The sequence below is a fragment of the Takifugu flavidus genome, chromosome 1, assembly GCF_003711565.1.
Source record: "Takifugu flavidus isolate HTHZ2018 chromosome 1, ASM371156v2, whole genome shotgun sequence".
NCBI lineage: Eukaryota > Metazoa > Chordata > Actinopteri > Tetraodontiformes > Tetraodontidae > Takifugu > Takifugu flavidus.
The window spans coordinates 55,574-81,636 of NC_079520.1; the positions used below are offsets into that span (position 1 = coordinate 55,574).

The window sequence follows — 26,063 nt, forward strand, 5'->3', positions numbered from 1 at the left end:
CTTTGCACTATGCGCTATGAGTTGCTGTTGTTCCCAAACTCTTCCATTTTCTTATAATAAAGCCGACAGTTGACTTTGGAATATTTAGGAGCAAGGAAATTTCACGGCTGGATTTGTTGCACAGGGGCATCCTATGACAGTTCCACGCTGGAAATCACTGAGCTCCTGAGAGCGACGCATTCTTTCCCCAAATGTTTGTAGAAACAGTCTCCAGGCCTAAGGGCTTGATTTTATACACCTGTGGCCGGGCCAAGTGATTAGGACACCTGATTCTGATCATTTGGATTGGTGGTCAAATACTTTTGGCAATATAGTGTATGTGCCAAACTTTTTGACAAAAAAGAAAACAAGATAATAATCTATGCGCCTAGGAGAATCACAATACCGGGCACTTTATTGAATCAGTAATCATAGTTTTACTAAATAAAAAGCAAAATACAGGTGACTTTTTTACAACTCTGAATGAGGAAAAAATGCATCTTTCTTGACAACAGAAATACACACCAAAACAGTAGCAAAAATAGAAAAATCAATTTGTTGTGAACATTAAAATATGTAGCACATAAAACCAATAAAGAAACTGACCTCTGAATGTGTAATTTTAACATTTAAAACCAACCAAGATGCCTTTGCGGTTAAGAAGGGAAATACATAAAAGAATCATTAAAAAAATACTTAAATACATTACAGATTACCCTTTTGATGATTTTTGGACCCAAAATGCCTGTGAACACGTCCGGTATTGCATTACGATCTCCTTGCATTATGGTTGGCTGAAACACATCTGAAACTCCTCCCTTAGACTACAGTCTAATCGTTGCGTCTCAGACTCGAGGACAGATGGGATTGGACATTGTGTGACGACAGTCAACGAATTAGTGAGATTATGATGAAGCGCAAGTAGTGATAAACTGTTTTGGGAGGATTGCTGGATAAACTCCACCCTCTCCTGGTGGGCCTCAGTGAATAAATGGCGTAGCTGAATTATCTGAGGGGACAAGACAAAGATATTATAAGTATCTGAATGACAACTGATGCGTGAACAACCAGGGTCTCACCTGGTCCTCCAGCTCGCTCACTTTTCGTCTTAGCACGTCTTCTTCCACAGTGCCTGCAAACTTCTGAGCAAAGACACACTTAATAACCCCTAACCCTTACTCGAACCTATCAGAAACTTACCTGAAATCTTTTTATCTCCATCAGCTGCTTTCTAAATCTTAATCGCTCTTCGTCCACCTATAATGGGAAAAATATGTATAAATCTATCGTCTGTCAATTATCCAGAGTTGGGTTGCGGGGCCATTAGCATAAGTAGAGAGGGCCCACTGGGTGGCATAGTCCTTCCAGTGTGTCTGGGGCCTTCCCCAGAACCTTCTCCAGGTGGGTTGTGCCTGAAAATGTTCTCAGACTCACTATTTCCCAACTCTTCTTCTAAAGAGTCTTCCATTGAGGTCAGGTGTTGCTGACTATTGTACAGTGAACCACAATGCCTGTCAGCTCTTCCTGGAGGTCTTTTGTAGTCATATGATCATTAGGTTAGGGTTAGAGGAGAATTTAATAGCATTACTTGACCATTTTCTGAACCAGCAACAATGCTAACAGGCTAAGGGAGGTCTGATAGTTTATCTGAAAGCTCAACTCTACTGGGGTTTCCTTTCTTTGGCAGATTACTGCATTACATTTTAAAACTGTACAAAACAAAATAATAGACTGATAGTTTGAAATACTGAAAGGATTGTTTCATGTTAATGTTTGCCATGCATGGGGATCCAAACTTTTGTTGAGGATCCTTTCCTATTCTGTTACATTCAAAATATAAAATATGGGAACAAGAACATGAGTTTCAGAATTTAAATGGAATGAGTCGCCTGTGACTTTTGGAGATGATTCAATATTTCACTTGCTGTTAACTGTTAAGGATTAATGGAAGTTTTGAACTGACTGCAGTATGTGTGCATGTACTCACATGGGTGTGTATATATACCTTTCTCAGTGTGTCTCTTAATGCGTGTCTTTCCCTCTTCAGGTTTTCATTCTGATTTTCCAGTTGCGAGTTTTTCCTTTTTAATTGTTTCTTTTGCAGCTCCAGCTGTGCTGCCAAATGCTGCAGAACCACCAGTCTGTCGGTCATATTGTGCTGAAATAGTGTTTCACAATGGAATTACATAATGTACGAATGGAGAGATCAAAAGTCATTGCATTTCAGATTGATGAGATGTCCCTAGGAGATCAAATGCAGTGTAATGTAGCAAGCAAATGAAAAATCATTGTTTCATGAGCAGGCAACTGCCTGAAGGTAGTGAGCATCCTAGGCTTAAGGGTGGATAAAAATCAATCAGTCAATCTTTATTTATATACCATCTATTAAAATCAAAATTGTCTCTAGGCGCTTTAGAGAATCCAATGGGCCTGGCCCCCAGCAAGCAACAGTGGCAAAACCTGTCTGGATTTCAGCCTTCATGGATTGGACTTGCCCATCAGAGGAGGTCAAATCCAGTCCTCGAGGGTTGAATTTAAACCGGGATTTGCATCCAAACCGCTTTCACCAAGATAAATGGAACCCCAGGTGAACGTGTTTACCTGTAGGACAGAAGGCCTGGCTTGGATCCAGCCATCGATGCCCACCCCTGATCTAGAGTGATCATGTGATCTAGTCTATCCCTGAGAGGTTCAGGACCAAATACCATGGCCTCAGTTTTTCCTGAGTTAAGGAGGAGAAAATTTGAAGACATCCAGGACTTTATGTCTTTAAGACAGGTCTGGAGCTTCACTAACTTCTCTGTCTCCTCTGGTTTCATGGATAAATAAAGCTGAGTGTCAACAGCATAACAATGAACATTTATCCCATGCTGCCGAATAATGTTCCCTAAGGGAAGCATGTACGAGGTGAAGAGGATTGGTCCAAGTCCAGAACCTTGAGGAACTCCATGGCTAACCCTACTGTATGAGGAGGGAACACCATGGACATGAGCAAACTGGGATCTATCAGATAAATATGATCTAAACCAGTCTAGTGCTGTCCCTTTAATCCCAAACATATATTCTGGTCACCCGTAACAGGATGTTATGATCAACTATATATGATCACATCAGTCAAATGATCAAACAAGAAGAAATGACATCAGCTTAGACAACAGTCAGTGTGAAGGGAGATGCATGGCCTCCCCCTTACAGTATCCATCCAGTTGTTTAGGTTAAGTAGCTACACGTAGCAAAAATACAGGCTGGATCAGATGGAAGGCTCAAGTAAAATAAGACAGGCTAAGCTAGAGCTAGCTGGTCTCAGCTGTGGCAGGTGGAAGGCCCAGCTAAGGCTATCTAGCTAATTCTGCTACCTGGTTGATTTGCAGATAGCGGAATGCCCGTTTTCAGCATAAGAAGATAGATTAGATTTTAAAGTCAATAAAAGCAGCCAGACATGCTTTATTTTGAAGTTTGAAAATGTAAACCTTTGGTTGAATATTTATTTTAGAAAGTAACCGAAACATAATTCGTATCGACAAGCGTATCAACAAGAGGATGGAGCTGGTGGCAATCTGGGGTTATCTGCTTTGACTCCTCCTATATCATGATTATATTTTTGTGCTATTGTTTTAGCAAACCTTAAGTTATGTATAAATGAGCATCAACAAATGTGCCAAAATATAAACTGGATCTTTTCATTTTGTTTTTTTCTTAACTGGTGAATTACAGATGGAAGTATGTTAACATTCTCTACATTTTCTAATTGTAGAGAAAAAGCCAATCAGTACAGATTTACCTGGTCTGGGATAGTCTTCATTTTCACACTTTGTTCCATTTGGTGTGGTCTTTCCATTTGGCCAATCGTATCTGCCTCATTTTGATCCACAGGCAAGGAGAGAGGATCCCTGTCTTTCTCCAGGACCTCTGTCTTCTGAGTGAGAGATCCCTTCAGAAACACCGGCAACAACTCTGAGTCACCTAACAATATTGGTATGCTCGTGTATTTAAGAAGTGTATCTGTGTGTAGCCCAGCAGCACATCTGTACCTGCAGAACTTTCATTTTGGTCATTTCATCCAGTGAAACTCTCAGAGCTTCTTTTACTTGCAGAAGCTCCCGCTCCTTGTTCTTAAGCTCCTGTCTTATTCCCTTCCTCTTTGGACTCAGATTTGATACCTAAAAAATAGAAGACCTCAGTGCGTTTAGCACATTCCTCACAATTACATTACTTTCTGGAGTACTATTCTGATAAACATGAATAAATGTGTAAATAAAACATAATACATTTTCAACTGAAGTTACATGTGTGTTGCCACCAAGATTACATTTCGACTATTTAAAGGAACCCAGCAGCTGGCCCCTGAACAAGCAACACTGGCAGGAAAAATACATTTTTAATCAAGGCATATATGGGGTGACCCTCCTGCTGATAATGGACAGCCATGTAAAGGAAGAGAAGAACGGAAAATAGAGCATGGGGAAAATGTCATGAAACTGACTCATGATTTAACAAAAACTATTTTTCACATAGGGGTCAAATAGATTTGGTTTGTTCCCATAATAATTATTCCCTTAATAAATTTAATCCAAACTACAGTCCGTTTTGTTTTGCCTTCTTCCCCTTTATCCAGGACCGGGTGACAGGGGCAGCAGCCAAAGCAGAGATGCCCAGACTTCCCTCCCCCTAAACACTTCCTCCAGCTCTTCAGGGAGTATTCTGAGGTGCTACCGGGCCAGCCAAGAGACATAGCCTCTCCAATATGTCCTAGGTGTGCCTTGGGGCATGCTCCCTGTGACACAGGCCGGGAAGAGCTCTCTAGGGAACACCCGAAACATACCTGAGCCACCTCAGCTGATTCCCCTTGATGCAAAGAAGCAGCGGCTCTACTCCGAGCTACTTGAACTCCGCTTGAGGCCAGACGTCTCCACCAACCTGGAGAGGTCAAACCACCCTTTTCCAGTCAAGAAGCATGACCTCGGATTTGGAGTTGATAATTCTCATCCCAGCTGCTTTGCACTTGAATGCAAACTGCATTGGTATATACTGGAGATCCTGGTTTGATGAAGCCAACAGGATAACAAACTCTGCAAAAAACTGGACTCCCTCCAGCCCCTTGCAATACCTAGAGATTCTGTCCATAAAGCTTATGAACAGAACTGGTGACAAATGGCAGCCCTGGCAAAGTCCAACATGTGCCAGAAACAGGTCTGACTTACTGCTGGCAATACGAACCAAGCTCCTGCTCTGGTGGTCCAAACACCAAACTCCCTTAACAGGGGGCAGCGAATCCCATACTTACGGGGCACCCCCCACAGAATACTCCAAGTGACACGCTCCAATGCTTTTTCACATGCTGACTGGTTGGGTAAACTCCCATGAACCCTCAAGTGCCCCTGTGGAGGCTGACTGATAGTCATTCTCAATGGCTTCCCCGAACTCCTCTCGGACAAGCTTTGCCTCTAGCACAGCCCAACCACGCTGCAACCTGGTACCAGGCAGGCCAAGCAGTCTGGGGAGTTCAACCATTTGGGGAGTTCCACGGCCCAACATGGCCCGATAGAACTCCTTCTTCAGCGAGTCGCAGAGAACATTGTCCACTCCGACTCAATGGGTCTCATTCAGGGAATGTTAGTAAATTGGCAAACAAATTTACACAAAAAAGCCTACTCCATTAAAAACCTACACTGGATTAAAGAACAAGTGAAACTGTGTTTGGGTCGGACTGTGTTCAGATCTGATCATAAACACGTGTGCAGATCATGAATGCCAAACGATCGTAACATGACAGCGCGCTCCTGGTAATCGGCTAATTTCCCATGAATTGGCAATGAGCACCATAAAAGGCGTAGACGTTGACGTGTCCGGTGTACTTGTCAGTCATGGCACAAGCAAAACGAGAGAGAACAAAAGTTGCTGAACTTACTGAAGTAGAACAAATTTTTCTGAAGCGGAGAGAGAGATTATTTTAAGTGAAGTTGAGTTAAAAAAACACATTTTATTGTCATCTCCAGAGTGGTGAAGGGTTCCGCCCCTCTCATTTAACTGGGTTCCAGAACCCATGCTGTGCGTGGAGGTGAGTACAACTATCTCTGGCCCAGGGGTGCTCCATATGCTGATCACGACCTACCAGTCGATCACCAAGATACTATTGGTAGATTGCATGACAAGAAAAAAAAAGTAGACATCAGCCTATCGTCCATCCCGTCACTTGATTGATCTACAGGGCAACCAGTCACATGGCCAGTTTGTTACTGCTAATTTTACCCTTTTGGTTTTTTTCTCTTAAACTTAAGAAAGGGTATCAAATGAGTGGGGGAGCTGGACCAAGTAAGAAGAATAAAACTTATCACTTTCATACAGAATGGGAGGAGGACTTTTTTCACGATGATATTTCCAAAGACCGTTTGCCTCATCTGCCAGTCTACCATCACAATACCAAAGAAGGGAAATGTGGAGTGGCATTTTTGGACTGTTCATGGAAAATACAAAAACAAAATCCCGCAAAAAGCAAGCTGAGAAAGAGAAAGGGGAAGGACCTAAAGTCCCAGTTGTTCTTCACAATGGCAAAAAATGTACATAGTTAATTATGTTCTGTTGTGCAACATATGTGGTTATGCAATGTACATCAAGATAAGTTGAAAGAATCCTCAATAGTTTTCTCAATAAATAATAAATTGCTCCATCCAGGATCATTTCCAATGCCTGTTGAGTGTTGATTCTCTGCATCTTCGTTCCTTGGAGAGGAGCTTCTTTCACCACAAAATTCTTGAGGGAACTGAAGCGATAGTCCATGTGCACTGAGGTATTTATCCATCAAACAATTGTCTGGTTGCAGTCACATGAGTCGTTATGGTCACATGGGACATTTACATGTTCACATTTTAGAATAGAATGTGTTTTTATTCCTCATTCTCACATTCACACAGAAGTAAGGTGTGACCCCCTCACCCCACACTGCCACTAACAGCCTCATTACCATAACAAAATGAGTGATTAGTGTATTCGGGAAAAGCGGTCGGGCCAAATGGCCCCTATGTGGGTCTTCTAGGTAGACAGAAAAATGCTGGGACTTCTAGTGTTAAATGTTTGTAATAGTGTATAAGACAGCCAGAACCAGGAGAGGGAAGGGAATTCTGACCCAAACTGATATAATAATCCTGCAAATACTCCAAAAACATACTGTCAAGAAGGTTTCTGACCTGTTGCTCGACGGTTTCTTTTTTCATGAAAGCAAAAAGAACACAAAACGATCTATGCAGCATTTTACTTTAAAAATTACATTTCGCCGAACATTTAAATTTTTCGTCGAAAACAAAACCCGGAAACACATCTGTCACGTGACTACGCTATTACTTCTTCCTTTTTCGGGGTTAATAAACAACTTCGAGGTGATTTACTGCCCCCGTCTGGACAGGAGTGAGGAATAGAAAATGTTATCGACTAAATTCTTTTAGCGACTAATTTCTTTTACCGACGAAATTCTTTTACCGACTAAATTCTTTCCTCCAGCCCCGTTTTTTTCAAGGAAATTTGTTTCTCTGCAAACCTACTATGCCAACAATCACCATGTGTAGCGAAATTTTCCTTTCCTAAGAGGAGTTTAGGGATCTCCGAGTCAAAAGGCTTTTATCCGATTAACTGACACACAAGCACGGATACGCGCGCACGCACATAGTGTTGAACCCAACAGTCACACATGGGGAAAGGAATTCACGATTAAACCCTTTTCTATTTTATTAATGTCAAAGACAGGAAGAAAATCAAATGACTAAAACTGAAACAACAAAGTGCCACCTGAAGGTACTTTAGTAATTTTTTTCCCCTCAAACACAGTAAAGAAATTACCTCAGAAGATAATTCTTAAATAATCAGGAAATATATTTGCTTGTTCTATTAAAATTAAACATAACATATCACTAAAGCTGTAAAGCTCTGTAAAGAATAGAGGCTGCACCACAATTTTAATAAGTAAAAGAGTTCTAAGCATTGGAAGGTGAGTAAACATAAAAAAAAAACAAATTGATGTCAAAATAAGGACACAGACTACATAAAATACATTAAGATAAAATACATTAAGTAAAAACATATGTGTTGGTATCAGAATTTTCCCTTGACATGTTTTCCCTTTTTCCCATTGATGTACAATAGTTGTATGGTTGTATGCCAGGTCAACAGGAAAAGATCAACTTCCTGAACAAATATTAGTCTTTCAATGAACATTAGGAAAGATTATAATAATCTGTAATAACATTCGACTATAGCAGAGCACTGAAGATGTTCTGAAAAGAAGAAACGTGATTGAGCGCTTTTCCTTCAATAGGTTTTGAGTTTAAAGACTTTACTGAGCCTTGAGGTGGCACTAGAGTACATTAGGAAGAAACCTTCTTCAGTCCTGAATTCTTCCCAGTCTTTGCAGCCAAATGTTGGGAGACTGTGGACTGGAACAAATCCCTCATAGCCCTGCCACCTGAAAACACATGTACAGTAAAATGATATTGATGGTGTTTTGGTCATTAGGACGAGAGCCCGAGGCAGACCCACGACTCATTTAACATGCACACATCTCCCATCTAGACACTGAAATCCTGAGGGTTCTTCTGGAGGAGCTGAGGGAGGTGACTGGGGAGAGGGGGTCAAGACCACCCTACTAAAATGCCTGGCACCATGATGCAAAGCCAGATAAATAAGATAATAGAACCCAAGGAAACTAAGAATAGATGCTACTAATGGCTGACTGGTAGGTCGTCCTACCTGTAGATGACACTATTGGGAGCGTAGGATTTTCCATCATGAGAGTTGGCCACGACCAAAAAGTTCTCTTCTCCAATTGTAAAGAATTCCCAATCCACAGCACTAAATACAACATTAGAATTCTCTCACAATCTTCAAATATTGACGTTACTTCTGTTAACATCTGGGGTACTTTATGAACAGCAACCTTGAAGATTTAAGGGGAGGATAGCTATCTATCTATCTATCTATCTATATATGTATAAATATATACAGTCTTGTACAAAAGTATAAATACCTTGTGTTCTATTATCATGTATGACCTGTGACATCACACTGCTAACGCTGTTTAATTTATCAATCTACCAAACCTTTTGCATTTATGACATAATTATAATGACCATAGATATATTTCTAATGCCAATGTGGATCTATGGCCATCTATTGCACATTTGTCTGCCCCAGGGAGAAGGATCCCTCATTTGTTCCTCTCCATCAGCTTCCTTTTCCTTAAAAGGGTGTTCTTGTTTGTCCCGACCCAGGTGGAGGGTCTATGGACTGAGAGTGTGAATGTTATTTTATATATACCTCGTCTATGGTTGGCTACCACCAAAAAACTGTGGTTGTGGATCTTAAAAGCTTCCCAGTCCAGGGCCGAATATGTCTCCAGTGTTTGGTGATGCAGGAATCTGTGTTGTTGAAGATTCCACTGATAGATAACGGAAAGTTGAGGCTCCACCTCCCTGGAATTCGCCACCACTATGAATACCTGAGCAAGAGCAAAAATCCGTTATTAAAATATTGGACTGTACTCCGACAATCCACTGAACTTCGAGCTGCTTTTTCCCTTGCAGAGTCACAGGGGGTTGCATGCCTCGTCCCAAGGACTGGCTCCAGGAAGGGGCCCCGGTGACCCTCATCCAGGCAAGGGAAACTTGGAACCAATATTGTTTCTTGTCATTAGGCGGTCCTGGGCTACACTTTGTCTAGTCTCTCACCTTGGACCTGTTTGCCATGGGTGGCCCTACTAGGGGCATAAAACCCCAGACAACGGAGCTCCTAGGATCATTGGGACACGCAAACCCTCCACCACAATAAGGTGGTAGCCCAGAAGGGTTCTCAGCATCCTGTACAATCAAAATAGTTTCTAGGTGATTTACAACAATCCAGGGCATGGCCCCCAACAAGCAACAGTGGCAAGGACAAACTCCCTTTTCACAGGAAGAAATCTTGAGCAGGAACAGGCTTTTATGGGGGACCCTCCTGCTGATGGCTGGCTGGGTAGAGAGAGAGGAGAGGAAAGGGAGGGGTAGAAAGGTAGAAGAAGAGAATAGGGTGGTAGGGATATCATGGAAGTAGATTATTTACATTGTGTTTTTAAAACTAGAGAGATACAGAGAGAGGTAGAGGATGGGGGAGAGAAGCACAAAAAACTCCACAAGAAATTGTGTTAATGACATCCTCGCTGATCGAGAGGAGAGGAGAGACAGTGATGAACGAGGAGGGTGACAGAAACACATCAGGTGATCAAGTTTCTGTACCTCAGCCTATAGCACACAAGAATAATGGCTGTAACTACATAATCACTAACTACTTTCCCAAAGAGAAAGCCAAAGCCACTGCCCCCATGGACCTTACTCCATCAAAGGCAGTCCCCTCCTCCTCCCCCCCTCCACTCACCATCAGTCCCCCCCCCATCACTTACCACCAGTTCCCCCCTCCTCCCCCCCCTTCATTCACCATCAGTGAGCAGGATGTGCGCAGGCAGTTCGCCAGGCTGAACCCGCGCAAGGCCCCTGGCCCGGACGGCGTGTCTCCCTCCACCCTGAGGCACTGCGCAGAGGAGCTGACTCCTGTCTTCACAGACATCTTCAACTCCTCCCTGGAGTCGTGCCAGGTGCCAGCCTGCCTCAAAACCTCAACCATCGTCCCTGTCCCCAAGAAGCCACGGATCACTGGGCTTAACGACTACAGACCTGTGGCGCTCACCTCTGTAGTCATGAAGTCCTTAGAGCGCCTGATCCTGCCACACCTCAAGTCCATCACCACCCCCCTCCTGGATCCACTGCAGTTCGCCTACAGAGCCAACAGATCTGTGGACGACGCGGTCAACCTGGCCCTTCACTCCATCCTGCAGCATCTGGACTCCCCGGGAACCTACGCCAGGATCCTGTTCGTGGACTTCAGCTCTGCGTTCAACACCATCCGCCCCGCTCTGCTACAGGACAAGCTGTCCCAGCTTAGTGTGCCTGCCTCCCTCTGCAGGTGGATCACTCACTTCCTGACGGATCGGAGGCAGTATGTGCGGCTGGGGAAGACTGTCTCCGACTCCGTCACCATCAGCACCGGATCACCCCAGGGCTGTGTACTTTCCCCCCTCCTCTTCTCCCTGTACACAAACTGCTGCACCTCAAGCCACCAGTCTGTCAAACTGATCAAGTTTGCGGATGACACCACCCTCATCGGTCTCATCTCCAATGGCGATGAGACTGCCTACAGGAGGGAGGTGGCTCGACTGGTGTCCTGGTGCGGACACAACAACCTGCAGCTGAACGCTCAGAAGACAGTGGAGATGATTGTGGACTTCAGGAAAGTTACAGCCCCTTTGCCCCCCCTTGCCCTTATGGACTCCCCCGTCACCATCACGGACTCCTTCCGCTTCCTGGGCACCACCATCACCCGGGACCTTAAGTGGGAGCCAACCATCAGCTCCCTCATCAAGAAGGCCCAGCAAAGGATGTTCTTCCTACGGAAGCTGAGGAAGCTCAATCTGCCTCCCAGGATGTTGGCGCAGTTTTATACGGCCATCATCGAGTCCATCCTCACCTCCTCCATCACCGTGTGGTATGCTGGTGCCACCGTCAGGGACAGACTGAGGCTGCAGCGCGTCGTGCGCGCTGCCGAGAAGGTGATCGGCTGCAGGCTCCCATCCATCCAGGACCTGTATATCTCCAGGACCCGGAGGTGTGCAGGTCGGATCACGGCCGACCCTTCCCACCCTGGTCACGGACTGTTTTCCCCCCTCCCCTCAGGCAGGAGACTACGGTCCATTCGGACCAGAACCTCCCGCTACACTAACAGCTTCTTCCCCTCTGCCATCAGGCTGCTGAACACCAAGTGACTTATCACTTAAGCACCATGTACAGCAGCCAGTCGGACTCACTAACAATACACTACTCCTCATGGACCTGCACTATTTCTCACACTCACTATTTATGTAAATACTGTATATAAGTCTTATTTTATTTTATTTTATTTATCTTATTCTAGTGTGGTGTTGATGTCTAATGTTATGTTGAATGTCGCAGCGGCACACCACGACAAATTCCTAGTTTGTGTAATACTGTGTATTACATGTACAATGGCAATAAACCCTCTTCTGATTCTGATTCTGATTCTGAAGAGGAAGGTTTAAAGTCTAACCCTGAGAGGTCCAGGACCAAACACCATGACCTCAGTTTTTCCTGGGTTAAGGAGGAGGAAATTTGAAGACATCCAGGACTTTATGTCTTTAAGACAGGTCTGGAGCTTCACTAACTTCTCTGTCTCCTCTGGATTCATGGATAAAGCTGAGTGTCATCAGCATAACAATGAACATTGATCCCATGCTGCCGAATAATGTTCCCTAAGGGAAGCATGTACAATGTGAAGAGGATTGGTCCAAGTCCAGAACCTTGAGGAACTCCATGGCTAACCCTACTGTATGAGGAGGGAACACCATGGACATGAGCAAACTGGGATCTATCAGATAAATATGATCTAAACCAGTCTAGTGCTGTCCCTTTAATCCCAATCACATGTTCCAGTCTCTGTAACAGGATGCTGTGATCAACTGGATCAAAAGCAGCACTGAGGTCCAGCAGAACCAGCATAGAGACCAGTCCATGATCTGAAGCTATGAGAAGATCATTAGTGACTTTAAGAAGTGCTGTTTCTGTGCTGTGGTGAGCTCTAAAGCCTGACTGAAACATCTCAAACAGGCTGTTCCTCTGCAGGTGCTCCAGTAAGTCACCAAACTTTAGAGATCAAAGGAAGGTTGGATATTGGCCTATAGTTTGCTAACAGATTAGAAGTTAATTCTTCCATCAGTATTACAAAGGCGTGACATTATGTTTAGGACAGGTCTCTCAAAAAACAATTTTTCTACACATTTTTCTTGCAAACCCGTGCAAAGCTTTTCTTACAAATTTGTCATTTAAATTGTGCCATAATGTTGCTATTTGCATCACCATTATAGTTATCATAACAAGGGTTTTTAATGGCTGTAGAAAATAATGGCAAATATATTACATATGAATAGAAATGAAAAATATCTAAAAACATAAAACTGTACCTTGCTGTTAATGGTAAAGTGTTTCCAGGCTCGAGCCTCACGAGTGCTGATGTTCTGGTATAGCTGGAAAGAGCCATTTCTCCATTTGTAAACAGCTGAGCCATACCAAGAGCCCCTGCAGAAGGAGGAATGATGGTTAAAATGGAAGCATGACAAGGTTGCTTACATTGGAGTTTAAGGTTGGAGAACCTGTTGGCGGTAGCCATAAAGAGGCCTTCGAATGGGATGGAAAAAACCTCAATGTCAAACGTTTCTGAACTGGTGTAGAGGTCTTGGTAGTCCTCCACGTAGTCAAGACGTTCAGTTTCTGCTCAAGAAACATCAGCATGCAAAGAATTCTCTTCAGTTTCACATGAATTTTTATTCATAATTTTCCCCTTAATTTGGCTTCAACAGTCTAGATACTATATGTCCATAATTGCTTATATATGTGGTATCCCTCTGGGCTGTTTTACATGGGAGAACATAGATAAGATAAAGGTAAACACTATTTGTCCCATGCACAATCATACGCGTGACAATGCAAAGTGAAATGTATTTTGTACCTTTAGCAAAAAGGAAATAAAAAGGAGCAGTACACATACAGTATATAGGGTTAGGGCTGTATAGGCAGGCCCAGATTAAGAGGACAAGGACCCCTGAGAGGGGTAATGTAATCTAGTGGCAGACTACAAGTATAACAGCTGCTTTCCAATTTGACCAAGGCACTGGTCCAAAACATCACTTTTTAAATTCCAAATGTGGGCAGAAATACGTTAAAGGTGTATGCATAAAACAAGTTAAGGTCTTAGTTAGCTTTGCTTGGTGAATCTGTCTCCTTTTGTATCACATTAAAATTTAATATTAGTCAAAAACATAATGTGTTGAACACATCCAGCTCTATGTTCCTGGCTGGATTCGTTCCTCAGCCAAAATGAAAAAAATAAAAACTAAAACCCAACACAATTGGAAGAGATACACTCCCAGAGATCTTCAGTTAGCAGATAGATCCAGTGTGACTCCAATAGTGACTTTGTTCAATGTGTATATCTACAGCAACTGCTGCTTGATTGGCTGTATAAATAAGGGTAAAATTAGTAAAATGTGATCAATATGTGGAGCTCATGAATGACATCGTCTTTAAGCAGCATTCAAATAAAAGTGTCATATTCTTCCTGCTGCTGAGACTTCGTGATTGACGATGTTTGCTGTAACCTGGAAATGTATGAAAAACTTGAAAAGGAATTAAAATGACTATTAAATATATGCTGAGAATGAATCTTCTGGTCCTCACTCTGAAGCAACGTTGTCCACATTAGACCGTCACAGATATGCAAGTCTTTCCTCAGACCATTAAACCACAGCTGGCCCATTTCCTGTCCAGAACAGGGTGGAGGACTTCCCAGAGTCACTCTGGCCTCAGCTTCTACAAAAAAATAAAATAAAAAAATAAGACTTGAAGTGAAACATCAAGACCACAGTGAACTATAAAAGAAAATATCTGTTCCCAATATTCAGAAAATGTAACAAGCCTGTAACAAACATTTTAACAAATAGAAGAGAATTTTTTGTCATAAAACACCAACTTTTCAAGGTCACTGCTTGTGCTGTTGACCAGTAGTGGCTCTGCACGTTTTTTTGTTATCCTATTTTCTTGATTTCAACTTTGTACTCATTAAGCTGGAAGCTTTAAAAGGTTGAGCTCATTGAAATTTTTTTGCTTTAACCTTCGTTCATCTTTCTTTCATTGATTCATGTGACGAGCTGCTAGATTACTCGGATGTACTCGGATGACACAGTCATAGTCGGGTGTGTGGAGAATGGACAGGAGGATGAATACAGGGACCTTGTGGAGAGTTTTGTCAGGTGGAGCAGGGAGAACCTTCTGCAGCTCAACGTGACCAAGACGAAGGAGATGGTGGTGGATTTCAGTAAAAGCAAGTCACCTCCCTCCCCAGTCTGCATCAGTGGGAAGGATGTGGAAACAGTCTCATCTTACAGGTTCCTGGGTGTTCAGCTGGACAATAAACTGGAGTGGTCCACAAACACCGATGCTGTCTACAAGAAGGCCATGAGCAGACTCTATTTCCTCAGGAGACTCAGGTCCTTCAGTGTTTGCAGCAGGATGCTCCACATGTTCTACCAGTCTGTCATGGCTAGCACCATCTTCTTTGCTGTAGTGTCCTGGGGTGCAGGCATTAAAGCAAAGGATGCCAACAGACTCAACACACTCATTAAAAAGGCAGGGCCTGTTGTTGGATTTAAACTTGCAAACTTAGACGAGGTGGTGAGGGACAGGATGGTGTTGAAACTGCGGACAATCATGGACAGTCCCTCCCACCCCCTCCATAACACAGTGGACAAACTGAGGAGCAGCTTCAGCAGCTTCAGCAGCAGACTCCTGCAGCCTCGCTGCTCCAAGGAACGGTACAGGAAGTCCTTCCTGCCGTCCGCCATCAGACTGTATAACTCATCCTAACCCAGCCAATAACAATAATGGTGTAATGTTTATGTTGTAATTTTATTTCTATTTTATTCTATATTTATGTATATATGCTTAGAATGCTTATAATATGTATATATTAAATTATGTATATATATTATATATGCTTATAATATATGCTGTATATATGCTTATAACGTTCTAATCTTATCTGTATTTATTTATTCTGTTTCTATACTTTGCATCGGTTGCTATTATAATTCAATTTCCCCACGGGGATGAATAAAGTACATCTTAATCTTAATCTTAATTATGCCTGAGATCTAGTCACATGGATGCTGCCATGGTCCTGATCCCGGACACATGGAAGCTGCTGCAACACCGATGCCTCTGCTTGCTTCCAGCTCCGCCCACACTTGACTTGCTAGCCAACAAGATTTGCAAACCAGAGTCACACATAGGCACAAAACAAAGAAGCAACAAATGATAGGCATTGAGCTCCTGGCTGTGTCTCCGTCCAGTTCACATCCATCCCAGAGCAAAGTCCAACACAGCAAAACGACATAATCATAACCACCGTTAACACCCTTTAATTGATAGGGCATTTCAACCACTGCAAATCCAGAAAACCCCCTGAAAAGCCCCGCTCAGTATATTAAATGCAGCAGCTGCCTGGGGACGTGACAGGACAGACGCTACTGTACCATCGTCTATGCCTACTGGACTGCCACTCTCCCCAGGTTCTGCTGATCTCCAGCCTGCTTCCAGCCTTGCCCTGGCTCCCTCTTTCTGTCTGCCATAACCTCATCCTGTTCTCCAGTATAAACGTTGCTCAGTAAAGAGACATGAAAACTGATTCATTTTTCCCGCATCTGCAGTTGGGCTTCAGGTTGTACCGGGTTCGGATTCCTTGACATAACATCACCACCGCCATTGATCCTGTCCACATCACTGACATGAGTACTGGCATTGTCTCCATGCTGTGGAACCACTCCACCATCATCCCCATCCCCAAGAAAAGCCCTCCCAAGACCCTGAACCATCTCTGCCCAGTGGCCTTCACCTCCCATGTGACTCTCCCCCTGGACTGCTTCACAGCTTCACTCCCTCTGATCTGCATATCAGGCATATCAATATCGATATCATCCATACCTGAAGCTTCTCAACATGAAGAAAAGTCCTCTATTTGTAAACTACCCCAAGAGGCTCCACCAGAACTTCATTTTGGTTGACCACCTCATTCTCTGGATCCTGGACTTCACCAGTGAAAAATGGGTCACCAGTGAAAAATGTGACGGAGTGCACATACCCGGAGACCATCTTTGATGACCATCTGAGGTTCTCCTCCTACACCGAGGTGATCTTGAAGAAATGCAACAAGATGATTCACCATCTGAGGAAATTGATCTTCATCAGCAGCAAGATCCTTCTGACCTTCTTCTACACATTCATCGAATCAGTCTTACTGTGCTCAATGATTCCACTCCTTCCACCTGCAGGTGGATTTCAAGCAAAGTGGACTTTCCACTCCTTGAGTGAGCAACAGGTTTGTAACATGGCTGCCCAGAACACAAAGGACCCCTCACATGAAGTTGCCCTGGGCGTGACACCAGGTTCTGAGGTGGAAAGGAGCTGCAGAGTGGAAGAGAGAGCCAAGAGTGGCCAGCAGAGAGCTCCCCCAAACATGAGGAGAGATGTTGGGCAGCTTTAACACGAATAAAATAAGTCTGAATGAATAAATTCAATAAATGGGGAGAAAGAAAATAGAGATCCATAGCAGCCATGCAGTAGAAGCAGCAAAAGCTTAATAGCAGAAGATATAATTACATTTATTGTGTTTTGTTTTAAGTGATTTATGTGTTTAAAAGGGTGATAAACAAACAAATAAAACAAATAAAGTGTGCTAATGTTAATTGTTCAGAATGCTCAGAAAAGAAGTGTGTGATTTTGTAAAACAATGGCCTAGAAGATGGAACTGGGCCTCAGATGGAAGAATAAAATTGGAGCTTGTGGCATCTCATCGGACGGGTTTTGATTTTCACAACAGGAAACTTGATGATGGAGGACCGAAGCTGCTAAGCTATCACAACTTATTCTGAGCATCATCGTGACAGCAAGAGTCTGTCAGGCAGCAAGAAAGAGGCCTGGGAGTTATGTGGTCATGGCAGCCTGTTAGAAATGGTGTTACAATCCACCTACTTCATACATGCTTGATGAATGAAACTCGGCCACTGCCATGTTTTGCCTTGTTGTGCCCTGAATCAGCATTGTGCATCAGGTTTAACACCTCTTTGACATCATTCTTCTCGGTTACTTCAGCCCATTTGCAACTGCAAATATAACCCTATTAGCTCCTTGAGCCACAGCAGCAAAACCTTTTTTCTAGCAGGAATCAAGAGCACTTGGGGATCTAAAAGCCTTTGTCTAGCTGAGATTACCAGACGTGACTGAAGCAGGTACTCAGTTTTTCTCAAAGCTGTTTTGAGGTCTGATCAAAGAAAGCAGGAGAAGCAGCTGGATGAAGACAGGCAGCAGCTCGCTGAACCTTCTCCACAGCAGGTTAAAAAGGCCTCAGAGCATGAGTATATCCTCTCTTAGGTCCGATTGAGGAGCTGGATGCTTACTCCTGACACAGGAGGGGATCTAAAAGCCTTAGTCTAGCTGATTACACTTAACGGTGATTCACGAGAGAAACTCCCCAATGACAGACCTTCAGTGTCGTAGTAGCCTTAAAATCCATTGCAGGCTTAGAGGACAAGAAGTCTCAAATCCCACCAAATTAGCGATTTTTACTCGTGTCTCTCTCTGCCTTTCTGTGCTTGTTTTACAGATTAGAAATCAAACTATTTGCACACCAATTAGTGATAGTGACAATTCTTCTGCTACAAAACCAATTCCTAACCTCTGAGCCATGAGGAGCCACATGTGCACAAGTACGTGCGCACACACCCGCACGCACCCCCACACGTGTACACAAGCTGAAATGACCAAATCACAATTTCCATAGCAACAGTGTGCTCCTCATGTGTAGTGATGATAAAACATAGAGGAGTCTGTCACACACTTGGTTGATTAGCGTTAGGGTTAGCATTAGCGTGGCGGGAAAATCTGCAGGAGACATTTATTCATCTGAAGCCACTCATTCCTCTGCAGATTTGTCAATAGTTTGTAAAATATGTGATCTTTTAAATTACTCTTTCCATCACCAATGTCAGATACAAAACACCCTTTCTTCAGTCCATACATGTATTTAAGATGTATCCTTACCATATGAGTAAACATGTCCATGGTAGCTTGGGTAGATAGATTTTAGGACATGTGGTATAGAGAGTTCAGCAAGGCTGGGGTCAGAGTTCACACAGAGTTTAACAGTGGCATCTGAACCAGGAAGTAGAACCAGCTGTCGCAGTAAACCCTTATGAGGAAAAAGGCATCAGAAAGCAGATTTTGTAGATCCAAAGTCATGAAGCCGTTTCTAATCAAGATAAAGTACTCACAGAGAAACGTCCCTTTGCTCTCCCTCTGCTTCCAATAAAGAACCGAGACCCCCTGGTGCTCAGAGCACTGGGAAACGACTGGCCCTGTTTACTGGGAGAAAACCATCTGCTATTATTCACAGTTTGAAGTGGTCTGAAAGCAAGATCTTCAGTTGTGGATATTATTTATTAATCCGTTTATATTGTGTGTATATTGGATCAGGCAGAATTAAAAGTGTGAACTTCGGTTCAGTTAATGTTCACAGTTATACTGGTTGAACAACTCTGATGTTCAACTTTAAATTGGCTTCTTTTCCTGATTTAAAAAAACAAACATGAACGTATCAATTTTGTGCAAGATTGAGAATTAGGGTTAGGGTTAAGGTTAAGGTTAGGGTTAGGGTTAGGGTCAGGGTTAGGGTTAGGGTCAGGATTAGGATTAGGATTAGGGTTAGAGATTGGGTTAGGGGTTAGGTTAGGGTTAGGGTTAGGGTTAGGTTAGGTTAGGTTAGGTTAGGTTAGGGTTAGGGTTAGGGTTGGGTTAGGGTTAGGGTCAGGGTCAGGGTCAGGGTTAGGTTAGGTTTAGGTTGGGGTTGGGTTAGGGTTAAGGTTTAGCTGAGATTGATGTGTGTTGATCCTAGACATGCAGAGTCACTGTACAAAAATGATCCGAGTCCCAGTGGGAACTGATCAGAGCAGATTAGATTTGTTTGAAGGTTATGTGTTACTGAATAATGCTCAATTAAAGAAATATAGTCGACTCAGCTGAACTAGACTGGTTAATGATTTTGACCCAGTAGAATTGGACTCACAGCTCGACAGGAAGTCCACAGTCAATGGTCAGGGTTGTATAAGGACCTGTAACGGCCAGTGTGACCGTGTGCCAAGAGTCATCATCCAACCCAACATCTTTAAAGTTCAGCCGTCTCTGCACACCACCACCACCAGTTGTGACCAGGAGGTGGATCTGATTTCCTGACACACATAATCCTAAAAGTGGTAAACGTGATTCTTCATTTACCACAGAGAAGATGAACTCTTTCTCCTTGAAATGGGGAGGAGAACAGGTATATTCAATTTTAGACCTCATTGGAGGAGAACAAAGCAGACTAGACGGAGACACAACACCTTTTTCTTAATGGGAAAGAGGTTTAATAGGTCAGATTGAACTTTGACTAATTCACCTTTCGTCTCAATCTTGGTGTTTTTAGTGTGACAACCAGTGAAAACTCAGCAGGGAAGAAATCACAGTTGGTGAAGATTTGGGATGCAGGAAAACTGAGTGATGTCATCGTGGCTTCAGACAGTCGGAGCCCCCTGGATCCTGTGGACTGGACGACCTGCAACTGACCAGACACTTCTTTCTTTGATATCGACTAGAAGCAAGTATGGTTTCATTAGTGACTTCTTTCAAGCCCCTCAATTCCTCTGAATTCCCTACCTGTGTAGACGGGCCTTGGACCGGATTAGGGAGCGCTTTGGTCAGGAGATCCAAAGGCGTCAAGTCTGAGAGAGATGACAGAGGTGAGATATGGATACAAGACCCAAGTGGTAGCAGTAGTACTAGTACTAGTAGCAGCAGTAGTAGCAGTACTAGTAGTAGTAGCAGCAGCAGTAGTAGTAGTAGTAGTAGCAGTAGTAGTAATACTAGTACTAGTAGCAGTAGTAGTAGCAGTAGTAGCAGGAGCAGTACCAGTAGTAGTAGTACCTAACCCTACCCTAACCCTACCCTGACCCTAACCTAACCCTGACCCTAACCCTAACCCTAATCCTACCCTGACCCTAACCTAACCCTGACCCTAACCCTAACCCTAACCCTACCCTAACCTTGACCCTAACCCTGACCCTAACCCTGACCCTGACGGTGCTCACAGGGTCCAACAACAGCCAAGTACTGACCAAAATGAGATCTTCATATTTTGGTGAAAGGAAAAGGGAAACAAAGAATCTTACATAATTTGAGATTCTACCCACTTGTTTCATTGCTTCCAGTGTTGAATAGTATAACAGAGTTTTTATCCAATCATATTTCAGCTGTTGTGTTGTCAAGTTCTATGAAATCTACCTGAACTCCAGATTTTTGGTTTCTGGTCTTGATGCCTGCATGTCATTGGATCAGCACTCAGGAGAACACAAAGGTGCCAGTTTACTAAAGATTTAAGCTAAATCTGGAGATCTGTTAGCGCCCAACAAGTGTCACTGTATTTTTAAACCTGATGAGCAGATTTGGTTGCAGATATCTCTGAGTCATTCAGAAATGAAACAATGAAGCAGTATTATTATCATATTATAATACTGACGACTCAGGTGTCAGGACTCGGTGAATTGTGACGTGGATCGGAACGTTGAGGAACAAGAGAGCAGCATAAATCCAAACAAGCATGTTTGTGCTGCCTCCAGGATTTTCTCCCGTCTTTTATTTTGTGTTAAAAATGATCCTCCGTCATTCCCACTTTTGTGTGTCTTCTACTATTTTGCGTGTTGTGTTTTCCAGTTGTTGCCAGTTGTTTCTTCTTGGTTTTTGTCAGATCTTGTGTGATCACACTAAATTCCTGGCTCGGAGATCATCACACATGGTCCGATCAGAACCGTTCAAAGACTGATTCTGGTCCACCAAACCAGAATTTTGATTTTTTACTCAGTTGTGTTTGGTTCAATTCTACATTTTTGACGTCAAGACTGTAAACCAAAAATCTATAGTCACAAATGTAATCATTCAAATCTATATTATTTACTGAGGTTTGATGTTTCCAGGAATTCCATTTTAAGTTTATGATGAATTAATGTTGTTTAAATGGAAGGAGGCAAAAGTGTCCTCACAAACTGATCTCAGACAGGAAAAAGAAACATGAAAAGATCATGACTGTTTCCATCTACTGGAAACATCACACACACACACACACACACACACACACACACACACACACACACACACACACACACACACACACACTTTAACAGGTTTGATAGAACATACTTCACAAGTAAAACATTCACATTACAGGCCAAGTTTACCATTCAAAGACCCAAATATGTGAGTGAACACATACTTTCATGTTACCGGTTAAATTACCTTATGAATTTCACAGTTAGAAAATACAGAAATTATGTCACATTTTCTACACAAACACCAACTTGTTTACAAGGAGTCTCCAAAATTCTCTGCCAGAATCATAAATTGAATCGACCAACAACCTCTGGAATTTTGCAGACACCAAATATGAGCAGAGTTTCATGGTGTATGGATTTAATATTTAATATAAACTGTGAATTTGTGACTAACATGGTAAAGCTCCTTAAACATGTGTCACCATACCTGTGCAGGGTCTCCAGTTCTGACTTTGGACTCTCGCTGCAAGCAGCACCCAAACAAATATCAGAGTCCGATAAGCCAGCATGGTGTCTTAGAATGGTCAACTCACCAATCTGTTTCATAACCTTCTTCCTTCAGTGAACATTCAGATGGAATTTGGAAAATATCAGTCCACAGATGTGTTGCCTAAACCTAAAGAACAGAAAACAAAATCAAGTTTAAAACCAAATCTGACTCGAAAAATCACATCAAATTTGATGTGATTTCAAAGTTGATCACATTTTCATGTTAGACATCAGCAGGGCAAGGTAAGCTAACACATTAGCAGTCGAGGCCCTGGGGCCTGGACCACACAACAAGCCATTAATATATGAGGACAGGGAATGTTCTTCAGGCCCCTCAGGCTCCCGATCAATTAGGCAGCAACCCAAAGAGATGGTGGTAGAATGGAACCAGGGTTTACCATTATATAGGACAAGAGCAAATGTCATTTGGTCCTGACAAATTTAGTCAAATGCTAAGGAAATGCAATCATGACTGAAGGAATCCAAATATCTCCTGGGAACATTGCAGATATCAAAGTCAGCTTGGAATCTCACAGGCAAATGCCAAGAGTGTACAAGATAATTCAATAAGAAGAGTCTACAAAAGAGTCCAAAAGATAATTCAGCCAAATACATCCAAAGAGGAAGCCTAGTCTTGTGAATGGAAACAACAGGGTCAACGTAATAAAGACTTTGTCATTCATTGACTACTGTGCTGGTGACAAGTGGGAGGGGCAAGGCTGTGATGAAGGAACATGAAAGCCAACCAAAACACCTAACCTCAAGGTAGCAGCTAAAACAGCAGAATCCCTCTAAGGAATAACAGCCAACCCTAACCCGAACCCTTACCCTAACCCGAACCCGAACCCTAACCCTAATCCTAACCCTTAACCCTAACCCTTAACCCTAACCCGAACCCGAACCCTAACCCTAATCCTAACCCTTAACCCTAACCCTAACCCTTAACCCTAATCCTTAACCCTAACCCTAACCCTAACCCTAACCCTAATCCTAACCCTTAACCCTAACCCTAACCCTAATCCTAACCCTTAACCCTAATCCTAACCCTAACCCTTAACCCTAACATGGTGTACACTATGCCAAGTTTGGATTGGAAAGTCCCAACGATGACATTCCTCTAATGGTGACGAAGGATTGTGCCGAGATCATGTGGGACCTACAAACAGGTAACAGTAAACCAGCTGACATTGTGATGGTGGCTAAAAATGAACTAGCAGGGTGAGATGAAGCAGATGGAGAGGGGGTGGGGAGTGAAGACAACAGTGATCCTTGCAATTTATTGATTTTACTGTTGTACAGTCTTCTTGAGTCATGAAAGGCACTTCTAAATAAAATGTATTCATATCGCTATTATCTCCGTAGTTATCAGAGTACTTGGGGTGTTGACCCCCCCAGAGCGGGAGGATTGGCTCCAGCAGATCCCAGGGACAATACCTAAGCATGGAGGAACAACAAGACCGCCAGACGAGTGGCAGATTTTCTGTCTATATGTGTATGTATAGAATGTATATGCCCATACATATAATAGAACAAAACATCATCATCAAACTCATTATTATTAGAACTAGCAACGTTCAGCTTTCTAAAATAATCTAATGAAAGCAAACCTGAGTCAGAAGGTTATGAAGACATCTGGCCCAGGAAGACATTTTAGAAGGCTTACCTGTGAAGGTTCTACAGGTGGAGATCTGTCGTAATCCAGAGGGAAACTCCCGTCCTCCTTGGGGCGTTCAGAAATCAAAGTTCGATTTACATTACAGCTGATGATGTCTGACCTTCTCCTAAATGAAAAACACTCTTTCAAAACAGAACAAAAAAATTTTCTCTCTTCACAATCACTTGTTTTGTCCTTTCCAGGATGGAGAAATCCATTCTTTGAATATGAGAAGGTCAGAAATAAAGAGAGAGGAGGTGGAAAGAGACAAAGAAAGAGGGGTGGAGAGCTCAGGCACTGAGATTGGCCGGTTCATGCTATAGGGTTAGCTATGAGTGGGAGGGTTCGGATTAGCTATGAGTGGGAGGGTTAGGGTTCAGGTTAGCTATGAGTGGGAGGGTTAGGGTTCAGGTTAGCTATGAGTGGGAGGGTTAGGGTTAAGGTTAGCTATGAGTGCGAGGGTTAGGGTTAGCTATGAGTGGGAGGGTTAGCTATGAGTGGGAGGGTTAGGGTTAGCTATGAGTGGGAGGGTTAGCTATGAGTGGGAGGGTTAGGGTTAGCTATGAGTGGGAGGGTTAGGGTTCAGGTTAGCTATGAGTGGGAGGGTGAGGGTTCAGGTTAGCTATGAGTGGGAGGGTTAGGGTTCAGGTTAGCTATGAGTGGGAGGGTTAGGGTTAAGGTTAGCTATGAGTGGGAGGTTAGGGTTAGCTATGAGTGGAAGGGTTAGCTATGAGTGGGAGGGTTAGAGTTAGCTATGAGTGGGAGGGTTAGGGTTAGCTATGACTAGGAGGGTTAGCTATGAGTGGGAGGGTTAGGGTTAGCTATGACTAGGAGGGTTAGCTATGAGTGGGAGGGTTAGCTATGAGTGGGAGGGTTAGCTATGAGTGTGAGGGTTAGGGTTAAGGTTAGCTATGAGTGCGAGGGTTAGGGTTAGCTATGAGTGGAAGGGTTAGCTATGAGTGGGAGGGTTAGAGTTAGCTATGAGTGGGAGGGTTAGGGTTAGCTATGACTAGGAGGGTTAGCTATGAGTGGGAGGGTTAGGGTTAGCTATGAGTGGGAGGGTAGGGTTAGCTATGACTAGGAGGGTTAGCTATGAGTGGGAGGGTTAGCTATGAGTGGGAGGGTTAGGGTTAGCTATGACTGGGAGGGTTAGGGTTAGCTATGAGTGGGAGGGTTAGGGTTAGCTATGACTGGGAGGGTTAGCTATGAGTGGGAGGGTTAGCTATGAGTGGGAGGGTTAGGGTTAGCTATGACTGGGAGGGTTAGCTATGAGTGGGAGGGTTAGCTATGAATGGGAGGGTTAGGGTTAGCTATGAGTGGGAGCGTTAGGGTTCAGGTTAGCTATGAGTGGGAGGGTTAGGATTAGCTATGAGTGGGAAGGTTAGCTATGAGTGGGAGGAGACACGGCAACAGAGCGAAAAGAGGGACAGTATGAGAAGCCAACATTTTCTTGATCAACCTAATATTAATAGAATTCTCAAATATAGCTGCAGTACATTTTTTGTTGACATCACATTCATACTTTTCTTTGTGGAAACCTCAAACTGTTCGGTTAGTGTGTCAAATACAAGGCTTCACAATCAATATGTCAAAGTATAACATCAAATGTTTCCTTACATTTTCCGTCTCATCTGCATTTATGTGGATGTGACTGTGAGTCCATTCAAATGTAACAAATGTTTTACACAAGAATAAAGTTAAAACAATATTTTCAGCTTGGACTGTTTGAAAGGATCTGTTGATCCTCGTAGGTTTTTTAGCTCGATTGAGATGCAGAAGCCTTTAAACAGTGAGCAACATCAATCAGGAAGATGAAAACAGATGAAGGGAAAGATTAAAGACAAGAAGTGACTGATCTTCGCTCCGTCTATCCCTCAGGAATTTCCCAGTTAAACCAGAGCCCCATATTTTACCTGTTGGCCCCACCTTGTTTTTCTCACCTGATGTCCTCAGGATCAAGTTGACTGATTTGAGAATAAAGAGAGGTTTAGACAAAAAAACATCAATCATCTGTAAAACAAGATGCATTTAAAAACAATATAACAAGAAGAATATAAATTTAAAAACCAATAGATTAGCTGTGAAGGCTAAAAGCTACAGAACAGG

At 43.1% G+C, this 26,063-nt stretch overlaps 2 protein-coding genes across 5 annotated transcripts; both read right to left on the bottom strand.

Annotated features, from left to right (window-relative positions):
• Positions 1-371: 371 nt before the first annotated feature.
• LOC130527213 (centrosome-associated protein CEP250-like) lies at positions 372-7,606 on the bottom strand. 4 transcript variants are annotated; one of them, XM_057035479.1, is made up of 7 exons: positions 7,164-7,604; positions 4,011-4,139; positions 3,761-3,910; positions 1,985-2,137; positions 1,180-1,236; positions 1,059-1,118; positions 372-988 (listed from the first exon to the last, which is right to left on the bottom strand). In XM_057035479.1, exons 1-7 carry the CDS (start codon positions 7,224-7,226, stop codon positions 764-766), a joined length of 837 nt encoding a protein of 278 aa, XP_056891459.1. In that variant the 5' UTR covers positions 7,227-7,604; the 3' UTR covers positions 372-763. The 4 variants fall into 4 exon arrangements, with proteins under 4 accessions (XP_056891459.1, XP_056891452.1, XP_056891477.1 ...); XM_057035472.1 differs by having other exon boundaries at positions 1,059-1,121; positions 7,164-7,602; XM_057035497.1 differs by lacking the exon at positions 1,985-2,137 and having other exon boundaries at positions 7,164-7,606.
• Positions 7,607-13,952: 6,346 nt separating this feature from the next.
• Positions 13,953-24,628, bottom strand: LOC130527207 (thrombospondin-type laminin G domain and EAR repeat-containing protein-like). The gene is made up of 9 exons (XM_057035457.1): positions 23,967-24,628; positions 22,348-22,430; positions 22,242-22,277; positions 20,367-20,431; positions 20,110-20,271; positions 19,738-19,970; positions 18,947-19,037; positions 18,717-18,864; positions 13,953-14,432 (listed from the first exon to the last, which is right to left on the bottom strand). The coding sequence occupies exons 2-9, from the start codon at positions 22,358-22,360 to the stop codon at positions 14,158-14,160; spliced, it is 1,023 nt and encodes a 340-aa protein (XP_056891437.1). The 5' UTR covers positions 22,361-22,430; positions 23,967-24,628; the 3' UTR covers positions 13,953-14,157.
• Positions 24,629-26,063: the final 1,435 nt, after the last annotated feature.

Excerpts from the sequence above, each read along its gene's own strand:
- LOC130527213 (XM_057035472.1), bottom strand. The coding sequence starts at position 7,226 with ATGCTGCATAGATCGTTTTGTGTTCTTTTTGCTTTCATGAAAAAAGAA. Across the intron at positions 4,140-7,163 it reads AAGAAACCGTCGAGCAACAG|GTATCAAATCTGAGTCCAAA; the intron begins GTCAGAAACCTT and ends TCTATTTTTTAG. Across the intron at positions 1,122-1,179 it reads TGGAGATAAAAAGATTTCAG|AAGTTTGCAGGCACTGTGGA; the intron begins GTAAGTTTCTGA and ends GTCTTTGCTCAG.
- LOC130527207 (XM_057035457.1), bottom strand. Across the intron at positions 18,865-18,946 it reads GAGCAAAGGGACGTTTCTCT|GGTTTACTGCGACAGCTGGT; the intron begins GTGAGTACTTTA and ends TTTCCTCATAAG. Across the intron at positions 14,433-18,716 it reads TGGACATGTTTACTCATATG|AAGCTGAGGCCAGAGTGACT; the intron begins GTAAGGATACAT and ends ATTTTTTTGTAG.